At 38.4% G+C, this 18,987-nt stretch overlaps 1 protein-coding gene across 2 annotated transcripts in view; it reads right to left on the bottom strand.

The window, feature by feature from the left end:
* Positions 1-18,987, bottom strand: part of LOC149822399 (anaphase-promoting complex subunit) — a 173,641-nt gene that overhangs the window by 92,344 nt on the left and 62,310 nt on the right. For both annotated transcript variants that reach the window (XM_089981389.1, XM_089981390.1), the window contains one exon: positions 9,261-9,515. In XM_089981389.1, coding sequence (XP_089837515.1) covers positions 9,261-9,515 — 255 coding nt within the window. The remainder of the gene's footprint in view (positions 1-9,260; positions 9,516-18,987) is intronic.

The following is an 18,987-nucleotide window of genomic DNA, read 5'->3' as shown; positions in this document are numbered from 1 at the left end:
ATTTTGGAAGAGAGTGAGTCGTGCTCCTAGAACAATGACCCCTTTGATTGACGTGCTTCGATTGGTTGATAGCAATGAAAAGCCTGTTATGGGTTACATATACGAGAAAATGGACCGTACAAAGGAACAAATCAAGGTATAAGTTATTTTTTTAGTATTCTACTAATTGTAAATTTTGTTTTTAAATTTTAACTTAGCTTTTATAATGATTATTTATTATTATTTTACTTAATAGGCAAATTTGCGCAATGATTAAGAAAGATATAGCCTTTTGGGGAGATAATTGATAAAAGATGGAGCAATCAATTGCGCAAACCTTTGTTTGTAGCAGGCTTATATTTGAATCCAGTCATATATTATGAGTATGAAAATATTGATTTTAATGAGGAGATAAAGAATGGCTTATATGATTACATCAATCGTCTTGTTCGAAGTGAAGTACATCGAGATGCACCAGTAGACCAACTGATAAGATATAGAACTACTAGTGGATCTTTCGGGATGGACTTAGCAAAGAAGAAGAGAAAAGTGCAAACGTCAGGTAAGATAATTAAATTTTATATACCTCGCTTACATTATTTTTATAACTTATATATTTTATTTACATCTAATTTGATTTTTTTTAGTGGATTGGTGGATTTCTTTTGTCATTGGTTGTCCACAACTCCAGACCTTTGTTGTTCAAGTCTTAGGCCTCACATGCATCTAGTTGCGAACGTAACTAGAGTACTTTTGAAGCAGTAAAATATTGTTTATTACTAATTAGTAATTATTAAATAGTATTTGTCAGTTTGTATATATGTGAACTTTTTTTTTGCAGATTCATATAAAGAAAAGAAATTGACTTTTGCACAAGAAGTTGAATGATTTGGTTTTTGTGCAATATAATCAGAGATTAAAGCGAAGATATGATGAAAGAATGAACAAAAGAGATCTTGACCCCATCGTGTTAAGAGAAGCCAATGATAACGACGTGTGGCCAAGTGAAGATGAGGCAGTCTTCGAAGATGACATGTCACTTATATGATATCTTGTTGATAAGGCATAAGACGGGGGCAAGAACGTGTGCCACTAAAGACCTAAGAAAGAAAAAGTCTGACAAAAGAAAGAAGGTGGTGAGCGTGGAAGAAAAAGAGGAAGAAGCTAGTGTGAAAGTATCTCCAATAAGATACTAAGATCAAGACCTTAATATTCTCGATAATAAACCCGACACGAATGCACAACAAGAACACTTGTGCACAAAAGCACAACTCACAAATGTGCAAAGGCATAAAAATAATGGAATCAATTTATTGAGCACTTCGGCTTTGACTCAAAGCCATGAAGAAATACAAAGGGGAGAACCCCTATTTATAAGAACACAAGAGGGGCCTTGGAGGGGCTCCACTCATAGACGTTGGAGCCCCTCCAACGGTCACAAATGTGACCGTTGGAGAGGGCCCAACGTCTATGTTAGTGGCCCCCCCAAGGTACCTTTAGGTACTTTACATAAAAGAAATAAAAGAAAATATAAAAACAAAAAGAAAGAAAATAAAAACAAATTTACAATCACATCCATAAAGTGAATGTGCGTAAAACAAGGAAAAAGACTAAACTACCCCTACGGCTAAACAAATAGAAATATATATTTTATATATATATAATAAGTAGATACATATACATATATATTAATATATGTATATGTATTACCATATATATATAAAATATATATATTACATTATATGATTATGTACATAATTTAACACCCCCCCTCAAACTTAGGGCAGGATGACCGAGAGTTTGCTAAGAAGGAAGTTGAAACGCGGAGCACACAAGGCTTTAGTGAAAAAATCCGTCAACTGATACTCGGACGTGACATATGGAAGGTCAATGATTCCTTGGAGGTACGCCTCCCGAACATAGTGACAATCCATCTCGATATGTTTGGTCCGCTCATGAAAGGTGTGATTTTTAGCAATATAAATCGCACTTTTGTTGTCACAGCATAGCTTGGTGGGCCCTTCAATTGTGATTCTCATGTCTTCCAACAACTAATGAATCAAAACAATTTTCATGGTAGTAGTCGCCATGGCACGATATTCAGCTTCAGTTGATGATAGAGACACATTTTGTTGCTTCTTGCATCTCCATGAGATCAATGAGTCTCCTAAGAATACACAAAAACCAGTGGTGGAGTGACGGTTATTTGGGTCACCTCCCCAATGAGAGTCAGTATAAGCAATTAATTTTAACTCAGAAGAGGAAGATAGAAAAACTCTTTTACTAATAGTGTGCTTTAGGTATCTCACGACACGTAAGTTAGCACCCATGTGAACAGAAGTTGGTGCATGCTGACTGGTGATACTTAGGTACATCAACGATCCTACTAGCTGCCTGTAGGGAGTAGGATCGGAGAGAGGAACACCATCATCAATCTTCATTTTAGCTCCTACTATAGCAGGAGTTTCACAAATTTTATCGTCCGTAATACCTGACCTGTCAATAATCTTAGATGTCAGCTTAGTTTGAGACAAAAAATATCCTCTATGAGAGTATATTACCTCAATACCCAAAAAATAAGTTAAGAAACCCAAGTCAGACATTTCAAACTTATCCTTTAAAATGGATTTTATGCTTTTAATCCCGTTAGAATCACTCCCAGTTATAAGCATGTCATCCACATATAGTAGCAGAATAACAATCCCTGCATTAGATTTTCTAACAAACAAAGCAGTATCAGTAAAGCAGGATGAAAAACCATTATCTAACATTACGGAGTTAAACCTATCATACCAAGCCTTGGGAGTTTGTTTTAAACCATAAAGTGTTTTCCGAAGCTGAAGCACTTTTCCTTTAGGAGATTCCATTCCAGGAGGAGCATCCATATATACTTCTTCGTTTAGATCTCTGTTTAAAAAAGCATTCTTAACATTCATCTGATAGATGTTCCATTTATTGATTGAGGCAACGGTTATAAGACATCGGACGGTGACCATCCGAGCTACCGGGGCAAAGGTCTCCTCATAATCAATCCCATATTTTTGACCATATCCTTTAGCAACTAAGCGGGCCTTATATCTCTCAAGGGACCCATCACTCTTAGTCTTGACTTTAAACACTCATCTACACCCTATTGCTTTCTTGTCTTTAGGGAGGTCTTGAAACTCCCATGTCTTTGCTTTCTTTAGAGCTTCAAGTTCATTATTCATAGCGACTATCCATTCCGGACAATTTTGTGCTTCCTCGAAGTTCCTAGGTTCTATGTAAGAGTAAATGGCGCTTAGACAGGCTCTATATTTAGGCGAAAATGACTCATATGAAATGAACCTAGAAGGAGGTCTTCTTAGTCTTTCGGTCCTACGAAGGTTTTCTTCACTCGAAGGTGTAGACTCATTATCATATCTTTCGAGGGCACTTCTGAAAGTATTCTTATCTCTATGAGAGTAGGTTATGGGATCTCTATGTGGTTCTTCACTGATATGTTGATGAAGTGTTGAGAACTCAGAATGGGTTTCATTATTACTTAAGTTATTTTGATTTGATTCATCATCACTAGTATCATCATCATCAGTCAATAAATCAAACAGAAATGAATAGTCAATATTCTCGTCATTAGTTTCAAGTTTTTCGAAACCACTAATATTTTCCAAGAAGCTTACATTTCTAGAAACATATAGTTTATCACTTTTAATATCATAACAGCGAAAGCTTTTTTGAGTTTCAGAATAACCAAGAAAGGCACACGGAATGGCCTTAGGAGAGAGTTTGTCATTTTTATCAGTAAGGACAAAACATTTGCATCCAAAAACCCTTAACCTGCTGTAATCAGGTTCTTTTTCGTATAATTTTTCAAATGGGGAAATCTTGTTCAAGTTTTTAGATGGAAGTCTATTTATGAGATAGACAGATGTAAGGGCAGACTCAGCCCAAAGTTTTTTCGGAATATTTTGTGAAATGAGCAATGTTCGTATTGTTTCAATAATGTGCCTATGTTTTCGTTCCGCCAACCCATTTTGTTGGGGGGTTTTAGGACAAGACTTTTGATGGAGAATTCCATAATTTTCAAGATAACTTTTGAATTCATTGGAAAGATATTCGCCACCCAAATCGGTTCTAAGAATTTTTAAATTTCCATTGAATTGATTTAAAACCATCATATGAAATGTTTTAAAAGTTGAGAAAACTTCATGTTTATGTTTAAGAAAATATATCCAACTAAACCTAGTGAAATCGTCCACAAAGATAACATAATATGAGAAACCTCCCTTAGATATCACCGGAGCCGGACCCCATACATCGGAGTGAACAATTTCAAAAGGTCTTGTTGTAAACATGAATCTTTGAGGAAAAGGAAGACTTCTCATTTTTCCAAGAATACATTCATTACAAACAAAATTTTTATTACAAAGATGCTTAATAAAAGGCAAATAAGATATTTTAACAATGTTGGGATGACCCAATCTCTTATGCCATACATGAATATCTTTGTTTTGAGCAACATTACAAAATTGATTCTTGAGAATTTTAAGAAAATCAACATAGTAGAGGTCTCCTCTCCTAGAGCCTTCCCCAATCAACTTCCCGGACTGGCGATCCTGTATCCAACATTTATCAGAAGAAAACTTTATATCGCATGGTCCGAGAGTTGAGAAACGGAAAGTAAGTTTAAGTTTAGTTTTGGTATAAGACGAATTTTTGGGATAAAGAAGTCTTGTTTTTCAAAATTGCCCATTCCTTTAATTTCAAGAGGTGTTCCATCCGCCGTTGAGACAAAAGATGGAAGAAAATTTTTAGAATAATCAGAAAAAAACAAGGACTTGGAGTCATATGAAATGAAGCACCGGAATCAAGGAGCCAAGATGTCTTACCGAGAGAGGATGAGGATGACATAGCGGCTCCAGAAATGCCTCCTTTGAGAATAGGTTGAAGAGCATCCATAATTTGTTGAAGCGAAAGAGACTCATTTGATGACGAAGGTCGTTCCTCTGATCGGGATGCTAAAGCCGCGGCAAGAAATTTCTTCCATTTGGGACAAAGGGGTTTGATATGCCCCGGTTCTTTACAAAAATGGCAAGTTAATTTGTTATAGTCTCTCTTGCCAGATCGATCATTTCCTCCTTGCCCTTGATTTTTGAAATGGGGTGGTTTGTAGGTTTTCAAATTATTTCGGGTCTTGACACGGCATTAACCACTTCATAATCACTTTGAGAAGGTGTAGCAAGGATACTCGGGTTATTTCTACTAATCCCCATACGTGTTTCCTCACCACTTAGCTTGGTGATGACATGTTCAATAGAGGGAGATGTGAAAGCGGATAGGAGAGAGGACCGAATTTGCTCAAATTCGGGTCTAAGACCATTTAGGAAGTTGAAGAATTGATCTTCCTCTAGTTGCTTGTGTCTTAATTCAATAGCTTCTCCGCTCCATTTTGGTTCGATCATAGCAAGCTCGTCCCAAATAGATGATAGTTCGGCAAAATATTCCCGAATAGACAAATCATTTTGTTGAAGGGTCAAAGCTTTCTTTTGGAGATAATATTTGTGAGATAAGTCCCTTGAAGTATACATTTTTTCAAGGTACAACCAAACTTCGGAGGCCCTTTTAAACTTAATGATGTTGGCATTGATCTTGGTTTCAACGGATGAAAAAATCCAAGATAAAATTTTGAAGTTCTTCATTTCCCACTCATCATGCTTTTTTGAATATTCTTCTAGGGCCTTTTGTCTATCTTCACCTTCAAGAATCTTAATATCCCCTTTCTCTATGATAGAAAGTTTGGGTTCGGGTTCCGATATGGAACCTTAAACGTATCCCCAAAGGCCTTTCCCTTTGATATGGGCTTCCATATTGCCGGCCCAAACATGGTAGTTCGAACCACTAAGTTTAAACCCAAGGGAGAAGTGGGAGTCTTTTTCACCCATTAGAGAGGTAAGACGATAGAAAATAAAGCGTACCTTAAAAGTTTTTCAAACTTTTCTTGACAAAAGTTGCTTCTAAAATATTGCCCAAAGTAGATGATTTACTCCAAAACTTCACTTACTTGAGGGCACGATTTTCGAAGTACTTCACAAGTGACGGGATGCACGATCCTCCTCCTTCAACGAGGCTCTGATACCATGTGAAAGTATCTCCAATACGATACTAAGATCAAGACCTTAATATTCTTGATAATAAACCCGGCACGAATGCACAACAAGAACACTTGTACACAAAAGCACAACTCACAAATGTGCAAAGGCATAAAAATAATGGAATCAATTTATTGAGCACTTGGGCTTTGACTCAAAGCCATGAAGAAATACAAAGGGGAGAACCCCTATTTATAAGAACACAAGAGGGGCCTTGGAGGGGCTCCACTCATAGACGTTGGAGCCCCTCCAACGGTCACAAATGTGACCGTTGGAAAGGGCCCAACGTCTATGTTAGTGGGCCCCCCACGGTACCTTTAGGTACTTTACATAAAAGAAATAAAAGAAAATAAAAAACAAAAAGAAAGAAAATAAAAACAAATTTACAATCACATCCATAAAGTGAATGTGCGTAAAACAGGGAAAAAGACTAAACTACCCCTACGGCTAAACAAATAGAAATATATATTTTATATATATAATAAGTATATACATATACACATATATTAATATATGTATATGTATTACCATATATATATATAATATATATATATTATATTATATGATTATGTACATAATTTAACAGCTAGCTCTACAAATGAAACTGAAGAAGAAGAGCAATATATCGTCGAAGATGATTCACATGATGATGATGGACTTTCAAGTTCATCATCTAAGGATTAAATTTAAGTTATTATTTGTAAACTTATTATAAACTTGTTGGGGTTCTTTATCTATTTTAGACTTGAATACACTTAAAGTTAGTTATATTATGTGTGTAGATTTGTTGAATATGTGTATGCCTATATTTTTATTTGGTGATTAATTGGTTATGTTTTAATTTTTTTATAAGTTATCAATAGCATGGTTTATTTATTCAATTGTTCTTTGTTTCATTTTTTAACATGGTTATCAGTTACATAGTTTTACATCTTTGTAGTGATTAGATTTATTAATTCATGTTCTAGGAGGTCAATGGAGGGTGGAGGTCTTGAAGGATGCCTCCCAAAAGATCCTGCATTGAAATATTATTCACCAGTTGACTTAAAGATGCCTCTCAAAGGAATAGTAAAGTGTAACTTTTGTAATTTTATAATGCATGGAGGATTGTATAGATTTAAATGTCATGTTGTGGGGCATACCAACTCCAATCCTTCGTATATTCGTGTTGAGTTTCTTACTAGTCTTAAAAAAGATGATGAGAGAAAGACACAAGTACATGCAGCATTTGTGGGACAGAAGTTGCCAAAGGTGGTCCCCGATTCAGAAGATGAAGATGACCTGCCATCATCATCTCAAGCCACTAAACGATGCAATTACCGAAGGAAATCATTGAAATGAGGTTTGCTACCGAAGAATGAAGATGACTTTCATATATAGACATATGTTTTTGAACACTTATGTTTAGTTAAATGTACTGTGTTGTTAAATGTTTTGTGTTGGACAATGTATTGAGCAGGTTATTTAATATAATTGTCTTATAGTGTTCAACGACATATTTTGTTTTGTTATTGCTTATTGTTGACTGATTTTATGTTGTATACATGTTTGTTATTAAGTTTAGTAGCTTGTTTACATATTTGTATGTTTTTTTTTGTTTTTTTTATTTGAGGTACCACCTAGGCCTCGCCTAGGCTTTTTAGTGGGCTCACCGCCTAGCGCCTATGACAACTAAGGTCCCACCTAGGCTCCACTTAGCGCCTTTGACAACTAAGGTCATCCAAATGGGGCCTAAATCTTTTGGTGTTGCATCTTACGATATGGTCTGATACAGCTGTTATCTTAGACTGTTTTAGTACACCTTTGAATATGATTGTCACAACATTGAATCAAACTTGAGTCTTATGAGACCCAAGGTTGATCATAGCCCACTCTGACCAAAAGAATGGAATGACCACTCCCAACATATGAGATATATCCATCTTCTCCCTCAATCAAACCCAAGTCTGATCAAACCATGGTCACAGAGAGAGAGAGAGGGAAGAAGGTGATTAGGATGTTATCACCCAAAACCTCTGATCCCCACCCTTTTACGTAAGAAAAAAGTTGGATAAGTTTAGACTCAATCAACACTGACCGAGTCTAAACTTTAGGCAAAATTAGTTAAGTGTAGATTGTCCGCACTTGATTCCTGGCAAAACACACCTTTCCAGGCTCAGAGCTGCAACTATGCCCGTGTCGCACTATGTTGACACGAAGCACCAATGTTGCATAGATGGAGCCTAGCCAAAAAGTTCATTTTTTGCAGTTCTCCATTATTATGTGAAACTAATTAGGTGCAGTGCCTTGTCTGAAGAGAGCCAACCCTTAACAATAGATCAAGTGAGAGTTTTAACTCAATCACTATCAAGACATTCATGAAGACATAATTCCACATTCTGGTCTCACCTAATCTGAGATGCATCAGTAACTGAACTTTTAGGCTGTCCTTCGCCCATATCCTAGTAATTATCATCAATAAACCAGGAACAAACCTGAACAAGCCATCTCTTTATGGAATTCAAAACCTATTTAGGTGCAGTAAATTTACTCTGCAACTCAATAGAATATGGTAATGATAAAGCACCTGCAATCATCAACTCAATCTCCAAGAGCGAGGAAAATAACCTATCAAATATCTTGCAACTATCAAATGATGCCATGTAAGCAATCAAGTGTTAGTAATATATTCATGTATACTGTAATTCATTTTGGACAAGAAAAGATAAGACCATACAACAATGTCTAGACAGTTTCCAACTAGACTACTGAATGTAACATGTCACTTCATCATCTATTTCAGATTGTCTATATAAATTATCACCTCAGAGCTTCACGAAATTGTTAGCCACAAAGGTACAGGAAAACATGAATTCCTGATATGTGCAATAGCTTAACATTGTCAACAGCGTATATTTTTATATTTTTCTAACATGAGTAAACGTACAAGTACCAGCTAAAAGAAATTTTTTGACAAGTGAAAATATTTCATTGCACAACATTGTCAACACAAAGAAATACGTAAAACAATAAATAATCATATGAACTTGTCATTCATGAGAACGAAATATAACCTACATGACAGTTTGAAAAATGAAGCAAGCAAAACAAATGGTCAGGGATACAGAGGTGCAGCACGTAGTTGATCAATTGAAACATGTACAACAAAATTACCTTAAGATCAAATTTAGCCAGAGCAAGACGACTGAAAGCAACCAAGCGTGCATTCTTTAAACTCACTGCCCTTTCCAGGGACTGTTTTAAAAGTATAAGCAGATGTTGCTGGGTCGACAAGGAAGTATCTAAACTAGCATGGATGCCTGAAGAGTAAGAGGAATCCAATATCCTGCACGTGGTTGAAGTACCAATATTTGACAAGAGATCACAAATAGCTGCCAAGGCGTATGCAAGACCCAAATCATCACTATTCTGCAAACAGAAATGGCATCAGAACTATGTCATTGGGAACTCAAAAAACAGAGAAAAGTATGTAAAATGAAAAAACAAGAGAACAGCTAATAAATAAAAGCAACAAATGTTTCCTTTGTCAAGGTGTTTTTGATAAATGATCTTTCCTTATACATGGGCCACGAGTTTTCTACAAACTCAGAGATTCATGGTGTATGCATAGAAGATGGCATAAGGAGAAGAGGAATAGACTAGAAGCTTCATTAGAATACAAAATGAGTCCAATACGCAGCATAGAAGGGACATCCTTTAGGTTACAATTTTTTCTGGACAGAGATACCACTTACATCGATAGACCTTGACAATTATATGGGTGAACAATGACTAAACTGCCCTTCAACAATAAAGAATAACAGAATATCTATTATGCATACAATAAACACACAACATGATATTACACAAGTCTCACTAACACTCCCCCTCAAACTTGAGATGATATGATTACAATCACTCGAATGTGAACAGGAATGCCTGAAATGCTTTAAAGTGCAAACTCCTAGTGAAGCAATCAGCAACTTGTTGGGCTGAACCAATGTATGACAAGGAAATGACACCCTCCAAATATGCTCTATGGGTGAAGTAACAATTTATTTCTATGTGCTTTGTTCTCACCTGAAACTCAAGAATTTTAGCTATGTGAATAGCACGTGGTTATCACAATGCAAGGCAATGACTTTACTGACTTTTACCTCCATATCTTCTAATAACCATTTTAGCCAAATAATTTTAGCAATGACTTGTGCCTCAGCCCTATAGTATGATTTAGCAGTCGACAAAGCAACTCTTTGCTACTTCTTACTCTTTTATGATATCGAAGAGTCTCATAAGAATATACAAAAATCTGTACCCCCACCCAAAGTCATGATTACAATATGCTCTGAAGTCCAATGCTAAAGAAGCAAAGAAGAACAAGGCATAATGCATAGTATCCATGATGTTGAGAAATGTGCAACTTTGTATCACCAAGTAGTTGTGTTACCCTTCTTGTATATTACACTATTTATAAGGGGCATTCTTGTGCATGTTAAAATTCTGTTGTAACAAGCAAAAGGTTAGATGGCCTTTGATGCCCAATTTGGTTATTATAATTAGAAAGAGGGGTCGACTCCTATATAAATTTGTAACAATTTTTGTTAAGATACATATATTGTTTGTATAGTTTGTATATATCTAAGTATATTAAGGTGTACTGAAGTAGTTTTCTTGTATTTCTACTTCTCTTGCATTTCTCTTTTTCATGTATTCAAAGTAATGTTGTACGTATCGTACGATATGGTACGATACATATCATTACTATGGAGTATTCTGATATGATACACACCTGTATCTCGATACGGGTATGTATCATACGATACTCCCTTGTATCTTACGATACACCACAATAAGGGGCGTATCTTAAGATATGCTATAAATGCAGTTTAAATGCACTTATTTCAACTTTTTTTTGAAAACATATAAGGCCCCTTGGGGCTAGTTCATATTCATCCCTAAAGAGCTTAAGAATGATCTAGAGAGATTTTTTTCCAAGAAAAAAGAAGATGATGTCGATGATACTCAATGATTGACGTTATCTAATTCATTCTTGTTTGAAATTTTAAAAAAAATTGTTATGTAAACTTTTTAAGCATTAAGAAAGTGTTTTTGTTTATGTAAACACACATTATTATTAATCTTGTGACTTATTAGCTTAGATTCGTTATTTAATATGCATATCATTTCATAGTTTTCATTTTTCTAGTGAGATTGCCATTTATAGCATATTATGTTGATTATTTAATGTTCGATGTCTTATGCATGTCATTCATAGCACAGAATTGTTTTGATATGTAATGTGTGATTTTATGGTTGCATTTTGTGCATTTCATCATTGTTTTGTGTGTTCTGATTTTTTAGAATTTTTGCTATTTTTTCTGATTTTTTAGAATTTAAAAGAAAAATCAAAATTTACGATTTTTTTTATGATACAATACGTATCTTATTTTGGGACTGACCGATACCGGTTACGATACGATACTTACAACCTTGATTCAAAGTATACCAAAGTATATTTTTTGTGTATTTAGTTGTTAGGTATTTTCTATGTGTACTTTTTAGAATTTAGGTTTAAGTATACCTAATGCATACTTTAAGTTAGATTAGGTTTTTTGGTCAATACTAAAATGACTTTTTTTATGCCTTATTTTTCTTCATGGCTATGTATGGTTTGATCTAGCCAAATGCATTTGGATTTCATTATGTTTGATGAAATTATTGTTTTTTTAAGTATTTCTTGTGTCTCGGATTTCGTGACAGTTTCTTTCTCAATGAATGATGTACTCTTCCTTCTCATTTGCTCCTGCTTCTTTCATGGCTTCACCATGCATTCTTGAGTTTGCATCTGGTATTAGAACCATATTTACTCCAGGAAGAAGCATTTGATCATGCCGAAGAAGGAGGTAGTGTTTTGAGCTGCATCGCGGTTTGTGTCCGTTAACGTCATCCAATAGGAGAACCACTATACAGACAGTTAGATTAGGAAGAAGAAGAGGAAGGAAGAATCCATTCTTCTCATCAAACATCCGACGATTTTTCCATCTCTCTACACATCCGAACTAAGGTACGGGTTTCTCTCTCAATCTGCATGGGAAAGGGGATCGTATAAACCGATTTGAACATAGGTTTAGAGGGGAGGAAGGGAAATCTAGATTTAAAGATATACATATATATATGTTTATTTCCAATTTTATTAGAAATATATATATATATATACATGGTTACCTATTTAAGGAGTTAATGAACATGCATATGTAATTGTGATATGTCGATTCTTCCATGATCTGAATATATATATATATATATATATATATATTAGTTTGGCCGATTTCCATGCTCATGCATATTTATAGTTTCAAATCTGCTGATTTCATGTTTATGCATGTGTTTAACTTCAGATTTGTCGAGTCCTTTCTTTTTTTAGATTTGTGTGGTTTTGTTGTACACAGACTGATACGTGGATCAGACCTGTACATGTACTGTGCATAGGCCTGCTCACACGATTTGTACATGTTTTATGTTGTGTTCAGATTCACGAGTGAATCAGATTCACCCATGAATCATGTTTCACTGTGCACAGGTTTATGCATCATAAACTGTGTACATATTCATATGAGAATCAGATTCGACCACGAATCAGAGTCTAATTGTGTAGAGGTTTTATGTACATTGGGTTTTGTTTCCGCAATTGTTCTTAAAAAAAATCATTATTTTTAAGAGGATAAGTTGTGGTCGTTACAATTTTATGTCTATTGATAGCTTTAGAGAAGCCTAAGTGTTTGTGTTTGATCATATAAAGGAAGGTGAGAGTTGTAGACTTGCCAAGAGTCATGCTTTACCTTCTAAGTCTAGATTAGTTGAGTCAGAGAGAGCCTTTTATCTTGTATATTTGGATGTGTGGGTTCGTCACTTGTTGCATCTAAAGGGGGATCTACATATTATGTCACTTTTATTGATTATTGTATAAAATTTACTTGGATATTCTTTATAAAAAATAGAAATGAACATTTTGAAATCTTCAAGAAATTTTGAGTTATGATTGAGACTCAATTCTCTAATAAAATTAAAGTTCTGCATTAAGGTTAAGGGGGAGAGCACATAACAATGTGTTTCAAAGCTTTCTACAAGATAAAAGAATTCTATATGAAAGATCTTGTTCATATATACCTGCACAGAGTGGTGTCCCTGAGAAAGAATACACATTTTGGAGACTTTTGGAGCTCGTTTGTTTTCCAGTTATGAACTTAAGGTGTATTGGGTTGATGCTGCTAGTATGGCAATATATCTTGGCTATATGTCGCTAAGAAATAATAGACACGTTCTGGAGACTTTTGGAGCTCGTTTGTTTTCCAGTTATGTTCCTAAGGTGTATTGGGTTGATGCTGCTAGTATGGCAATATATCTTGGCTATATCTCAACAAGGCAATTTCTCGTGATAATATAGGTTTAGTTGATAAATCTCGAGAAAAACTCAATGCTTAAAAAAATTTAAAAATATAAAAATAGTAGAAATTAAAAAAAATAACATGTTTAGATAATAAAATACACATATAATGAAAGAAATAAGTAAAAAATACAAAAGCCAGAAGAAAAACATAGTTAAGATACAAAAAAGACGTACAAATCAAAAGGTAACGCATAATATTGTGATATTAGTGATAATATTGTGACATATATAAATTTTTGATATTTACAAAATATTAATTTACAAATATATTATTGTTATATTTTCAAAATATCGCCTATATTTGTGACTATGTATCAGATTAATTGCATGCCTTCAAGAGTTCTCAAAGGTAGCTCTTTATATCTGAAGTTGTATGGTATAGATTCTAATTACAAAAATATGATTCGAAGCTAAGGTCCACCGATGGAGTTGAGTTGGATGATCCAGGGAGCTTGATATACTTGACCATCTCTAGACCATGCATGGCTTATGCAGCGCATGCAATGAGCCAGTTCATGAGCTCTCCTAGGACAGTTCATCATGTTGTTCTGAGGATTATTCGATATGTGAGGGACACTATGCATTTTGGCATGTTTTTCTCATCATCTTCCACATATCCTAGAGCCTATTGTAATGCTAACTTTGGAAGATCAACATGTGATAGATTGTACCACTGGATTTTGCTTCTTTGTTTGGAGCTCTTTGATTTCATGGAAGAACAAAAGCAACAGAGAGTTGCATTGTTTACTGCAGAGGCAGAATATAAAGCTATGGCTCAAGTCATAGTAGAGATAATCTAGATCAAATGGCTATTTAAAGAATTTGAAGTTCTTGCGCAGAGAAATACATCCTTGTATTATGATAATATGAGTGTCATTCATATAGCAAAGAATTCTGAATTCCATGAATGGATGAAGCATATATAGATAGATTGCCACTTCATAAGGAGGGCATATGAAAATGAGACTTTCACTTGAGCATGTGTGCTCTGAAAAGAAAATTGCTGATGTGTTTACTAAATGTCTTGCACCTTCTCATTTCAAGACATTTCTCTCCAAATTTGAGATGATTCCTCTTGGATCATCCCAAGTTTAAGGGGGTGTTGAGAAATGTGCAACTTTGTATCACTAAGTATCCGTGCAACCCTTCTTGTATATTACATTATTTATAAGGGGTGTTCTTGTACATGTTCAAATTCTGTTGTACCGGTAAAAAGGTCAGACGGTTTTTGATGTCCAGTTTTGGTATAGTTAGAAAGAGGGGCTTATTAAGTGTCAGTATTAAGTGTCGTATGCTGGACCCAGTTTGGGTCTGACCCAGACCCAAACTGGGAAATCCTATTGACGTGTTTACTGGGGCACGCATGTAATTTGTAACTTGTTAAATTATAACCTAATACCTAATGCTTAAATAGATTAAACCAGGCCACGATATCACATTGAAAAAGAATATCGTCAGCCTGTGCAGTAATATCGACTCAGCGTCTCATCTTCTTTCTCCCTTTTTTCTTCTCACCTTTCCCTCTTTTGCAGATCAGCCCAGGAGGAATCTAACATGGTATCAAAGCATGGTTGGACCTAGGGCTCGGTGTTGATTCCAAAAAGGTATGACCTTAGAGATCATCTAATTTCAGCCAGGAAACTTTCCTTCTTCCCAAACTTTCCTTCTTCCCAAACTTTCCTTCTTCTCTTCCAGTTCTTTTGAAAGCACTGTCGTGTTTTTCATCTCAAACCCTCTCTTCTTCTCTTCCAATTTTTTTTAAAGCACTGTCGTGTTTTTCATTTGAAACCCTATCTTGAAACTCGTGATTTCCTCTTTTTTCCTTCATCTGAAAACACGATTTCTTCTTTCTTCCTTCTCTAAAAATTGTTCTCATTTCTTTATTGCTGATTAATCTGCAAATATGATTAATCAATATCTCTTGAATCGTTGCTCGTACTTTCCTTTCTTCTCTTTCTGTTGGATTTGTTTTCCCATTCCTTTATCTGAATATTCATTGTTGATTAATCTGAAAACTCAGTTAATCAACGTGATCTGGCTCTTGTTCACGTGATCTGATATCTTGAATATGCACAACGTTGATTAGTTGTGCTTTGGCTTGATTCATAAATATTGAGTTGATAATTTGAGTATTCTCGTGATCTGAAAAAAAAAAAAAGATCCGAGTTCTGTTATAGTGAGTTCTCTTCTGGACTGATTCGGAACAGTTACATTATCTTGAGTTTTAAGTAATCATTTGATTGCCCTTTCTTAGAGTGCTTTCCATTTTATATTCTCGTGTCTCGTTACCATGGATTCTTTTCCATCCCAGTCTGGTTTGTCATCAAACTTCCTTAGTCAACTTGTTTCTGAAAAATTAAATAACTCCAATTTCCTGACTTGGAAGAGGCAAATTGTAAAGAACATGAAAAAAAATCCGTGTCGGACACGTGTCAGACACATGCTCTGCACGTGTCGGACACGTGTCACGGTCGGTCCGCCGTTTCGGACCCGGATCTGAGCTGGACCCAAGCCCGAACTCGGACCCGGCTTCTCGATCGTTCGAGAAGCCTGTGACTTTAAAAGTCACAGGCGTCTCGGGCGAGGGGCAAAACCCCTCGCCCCATCTCTCTCATCTGCACCGCCCCCATCACGCTCCCGCCGGCGATCGGAGACGCCGGCGAGCGATTCCGACCGGCCGCCACCACCTCTTCGCTTCCGCCGCTTCCCCTGGGGCCACCAACGGCCCGAGCAGCTGCCAATCGTCGCCTCCCCCTTGTTGTCTCCCCTTCAGCCGCCGACCTTCGACAGTCGGTATCCTCGCCGCCGACGACCGGCGATCCTCCCTGCGGCCACCTCTTCGCCTCCCCTCTGAGTTTCGGCGACCCAGTGGCCTCCGGGCACCTGTGTTCCTCCCTACAGTCGCCGAGCGCCGGCGATTATCGCCACTCTCCGCCTCTCACCTTTGAGCTCCGACGACCTGCCCCCTGACAACGATCGACGTTCGTCAGCCGACCCTCCCCCGATCTCCTCTTTCTGCTCCCGTCTATGCTCACGTTCCGGCATCGCACACCGGCGACTCCTCCCATTGTTGCGGTCTTCTGAGGTATAAAACCCTCCCCTTTTCGTTGCTTCTTTTCGTCTGTGTGCAGGGTGGATCGACAGGGGGGCTAAGCCCCCTGTCATCACCACTTGTTGGCAGGGGGCTAACCCCCACTGCCTCCCTTTCTTCTTGGTCGACAGGGGGCTGAGCCCCCTGTCGTTGGCTCTTCTTGGCAGGGGGTTCCGCCCCCTGCCACCCTTTTCTTTTGCTCTTGGTCGACAGGGGGGCTGAGCCCCCTGTCGCCTCTTGTCGGCAGGGGGGTTACCCCCCTGCCTTTTTGCAGTGGGTCGGTAGGGGGACTGAGTCCCCCTGCTCTTTTGGTGCCTCTCGGCAGGGGGCTTTGCCCCCTGTCTTTTGTTTGCCGGCAGGGGGGGGCCTGCTTTCTGTTTGTTTCCTCTGCAGGGGGGCGGAGCCCCCCCCCCCTGCACCTTTCTGTTGATCCTCGGCAGGGGGCTCTGTCCCCCTGCCTCTTGCATTGTGCCGGCAGGTGGCGAGGCCCCCTGTCTTTGCTTTTGTTTGTCGGCAGGGGGCTTCGCCCCACTGCTCTTCTGTTGCTTCTCGACAGGGGGCTTCGCCCCCCTGCCTTCTTTTGTTTGTCGGCAGGGGGCTAGGCCCCTGTGCCTTCTGTTGTTTCTCCTGCAGGGGGTGGAGCCCCCTGCACCCTCTGTTGTTCCCGGCTTGGGGCGAGGCCCCCCTGCCTCCTGCGTTGTGCCAGCGGGGGGCGAAGCCCCCCCTGCTTTCCTGTTTTCGAGCAAGGGGGAGGCAGTATCTCAGTGTTTGTTCTCCGGCAAGGGGCCTTGCCCCCTTGCCTTGTTCTTGCTGCCGGCAGGGGGCTGCGCCCCTGTCTCATGCTCTGTCAGGGGGTGTTTTCCCCCTGCCTTGTTCTTGCAGGTGCGGCAGGGAGCCCCTGCTCCCTCCCCTGCCTTTCCTTGTGCTAGCAGACAGGGAGCTCCTGCTCCCTGCTACTGTTGCCAAGCAGGGGCTGAGGCCCCTGCCTCTGGCACCCTTGTCTGCAGGATGCAGAGTTCCTGCATCTGCCTCCTGCAGGCAAGAGGCCTGAATACCTTGTTGCTTCTTGTTTACCTTCGGCATATGCTAATGTTTTGAGATCTCCAGGTTGAACGGTGGATCCAGCTCGCCCTCTGTGGCTCGAGCTCTTGTTTGCCTACGCTGCATGCGTACGAGGACCCGCAACCCCTTACGGTAGGGGATTCTTGCGTGAAAGGACAATGAACTGATAAATGTTAAAATAAGAAAGATAACTAAAAGAGAATGATATATGTATACGTATAATATATATACGTATGTCTTTACCTTCAAGGACGCGGTTTCGCGATCCTTGTCCTCTTTACTTTCTTGCACTTTCCTTTCTGTCACCGCCGCGCTATATGTGCCTAGGCTTTTCATTCTTGTCTTTACATTCCATGTCTTTTAACTCAAGGACGCGGTTTCGCGATCCTTGTCCTCCCTACTTTCTCGCACTTTACTTTTCTGCTGCCCCGCGCTTTGCGCCTTGGCATTTACTTGCTTATGTTTGCCTTGTTCTCCAGGATGCCTGGTCCTTCTTTACGTTCTTGCACTTTACTTCTTGTATTTACTTGTTGCCCTGCGCTTTATGCGCCATGGCTTTGCTTCTACTTTACTTTTCGTATTTTACTTTCCTGTGCTGTCGTGCTTGCTCTTGCACTTACCTTTTGTATGTATTCGTCTTTACCTTGTTGTTGCGCTTCGTGCATATGCCTTGTTCGTGCATGTATCCTATCTTTGTCGCATGCTCCTTTTCCTACTTGCGCTTATTGATCTATCGAGGTGCAACCCCATGCCTCGTGAGTTGTCCTTTACACTCGCGTGGTCAGTATAGGATCTCTTACCTCACGAGTTGCTTACGTGTTTGCCTGCTTGTGCGTTACGATGATCGAGGTATGATCTCATACCTCGTGTGGAGCTTTAGCGTTCTACCCTCGCAGTGCGGCTTCGCCCACCGAGTCTTGTCCCTCGTTTTGCCTTTGTATTAGTATGTGCATGAGTTTGCCTCTTGTCAGCTTACACTCCCTGAGTGCAACTTCGAATGTATAGTGTATATCGTTTCACTTGGCTTACAAGCCACGACACGCACTTATGCACTTCAGTTCCCAAAAGACATCGTCTTAGGTGCAAACCTATTTTCAAGATGTATATCTTGTAAAATAGAGGTAGCGGTCGGACCTCCCAAATTGATGTGTTTGGGATAGATGTGTTACAACCTTAGTTTGCCTCTTCGATATGACACAGATAATCTTGTGTAGGATCCTGTGCACGAGTAGGGCAGGGATCCTAGCGATGTACTTGCGCCATCGCTAGATCGCAGTTACCTTACCTCTGATACGAGACCT

This window comes from Nuphar pumila, chromosome 11 (genome assembly GCF_984573655.1).
Source record: "Nuphar pumila chromosome 11, dmNupPumi1.hap1.1, whole genome shotgun sequence".
Classification (NCBI taxonomy): domain Eukaryota; kingdom Viridiplantae; phylum Streptophyta; class Magnoliopsida; order Nymphaeales; family Nymphaeaceae; genus Nuphar; species Nuphar pumila.
Note: the sequence above shows the minus strand (reverse complement) of the source record. Positions and strands in the feature narration are given on the sequence as shown.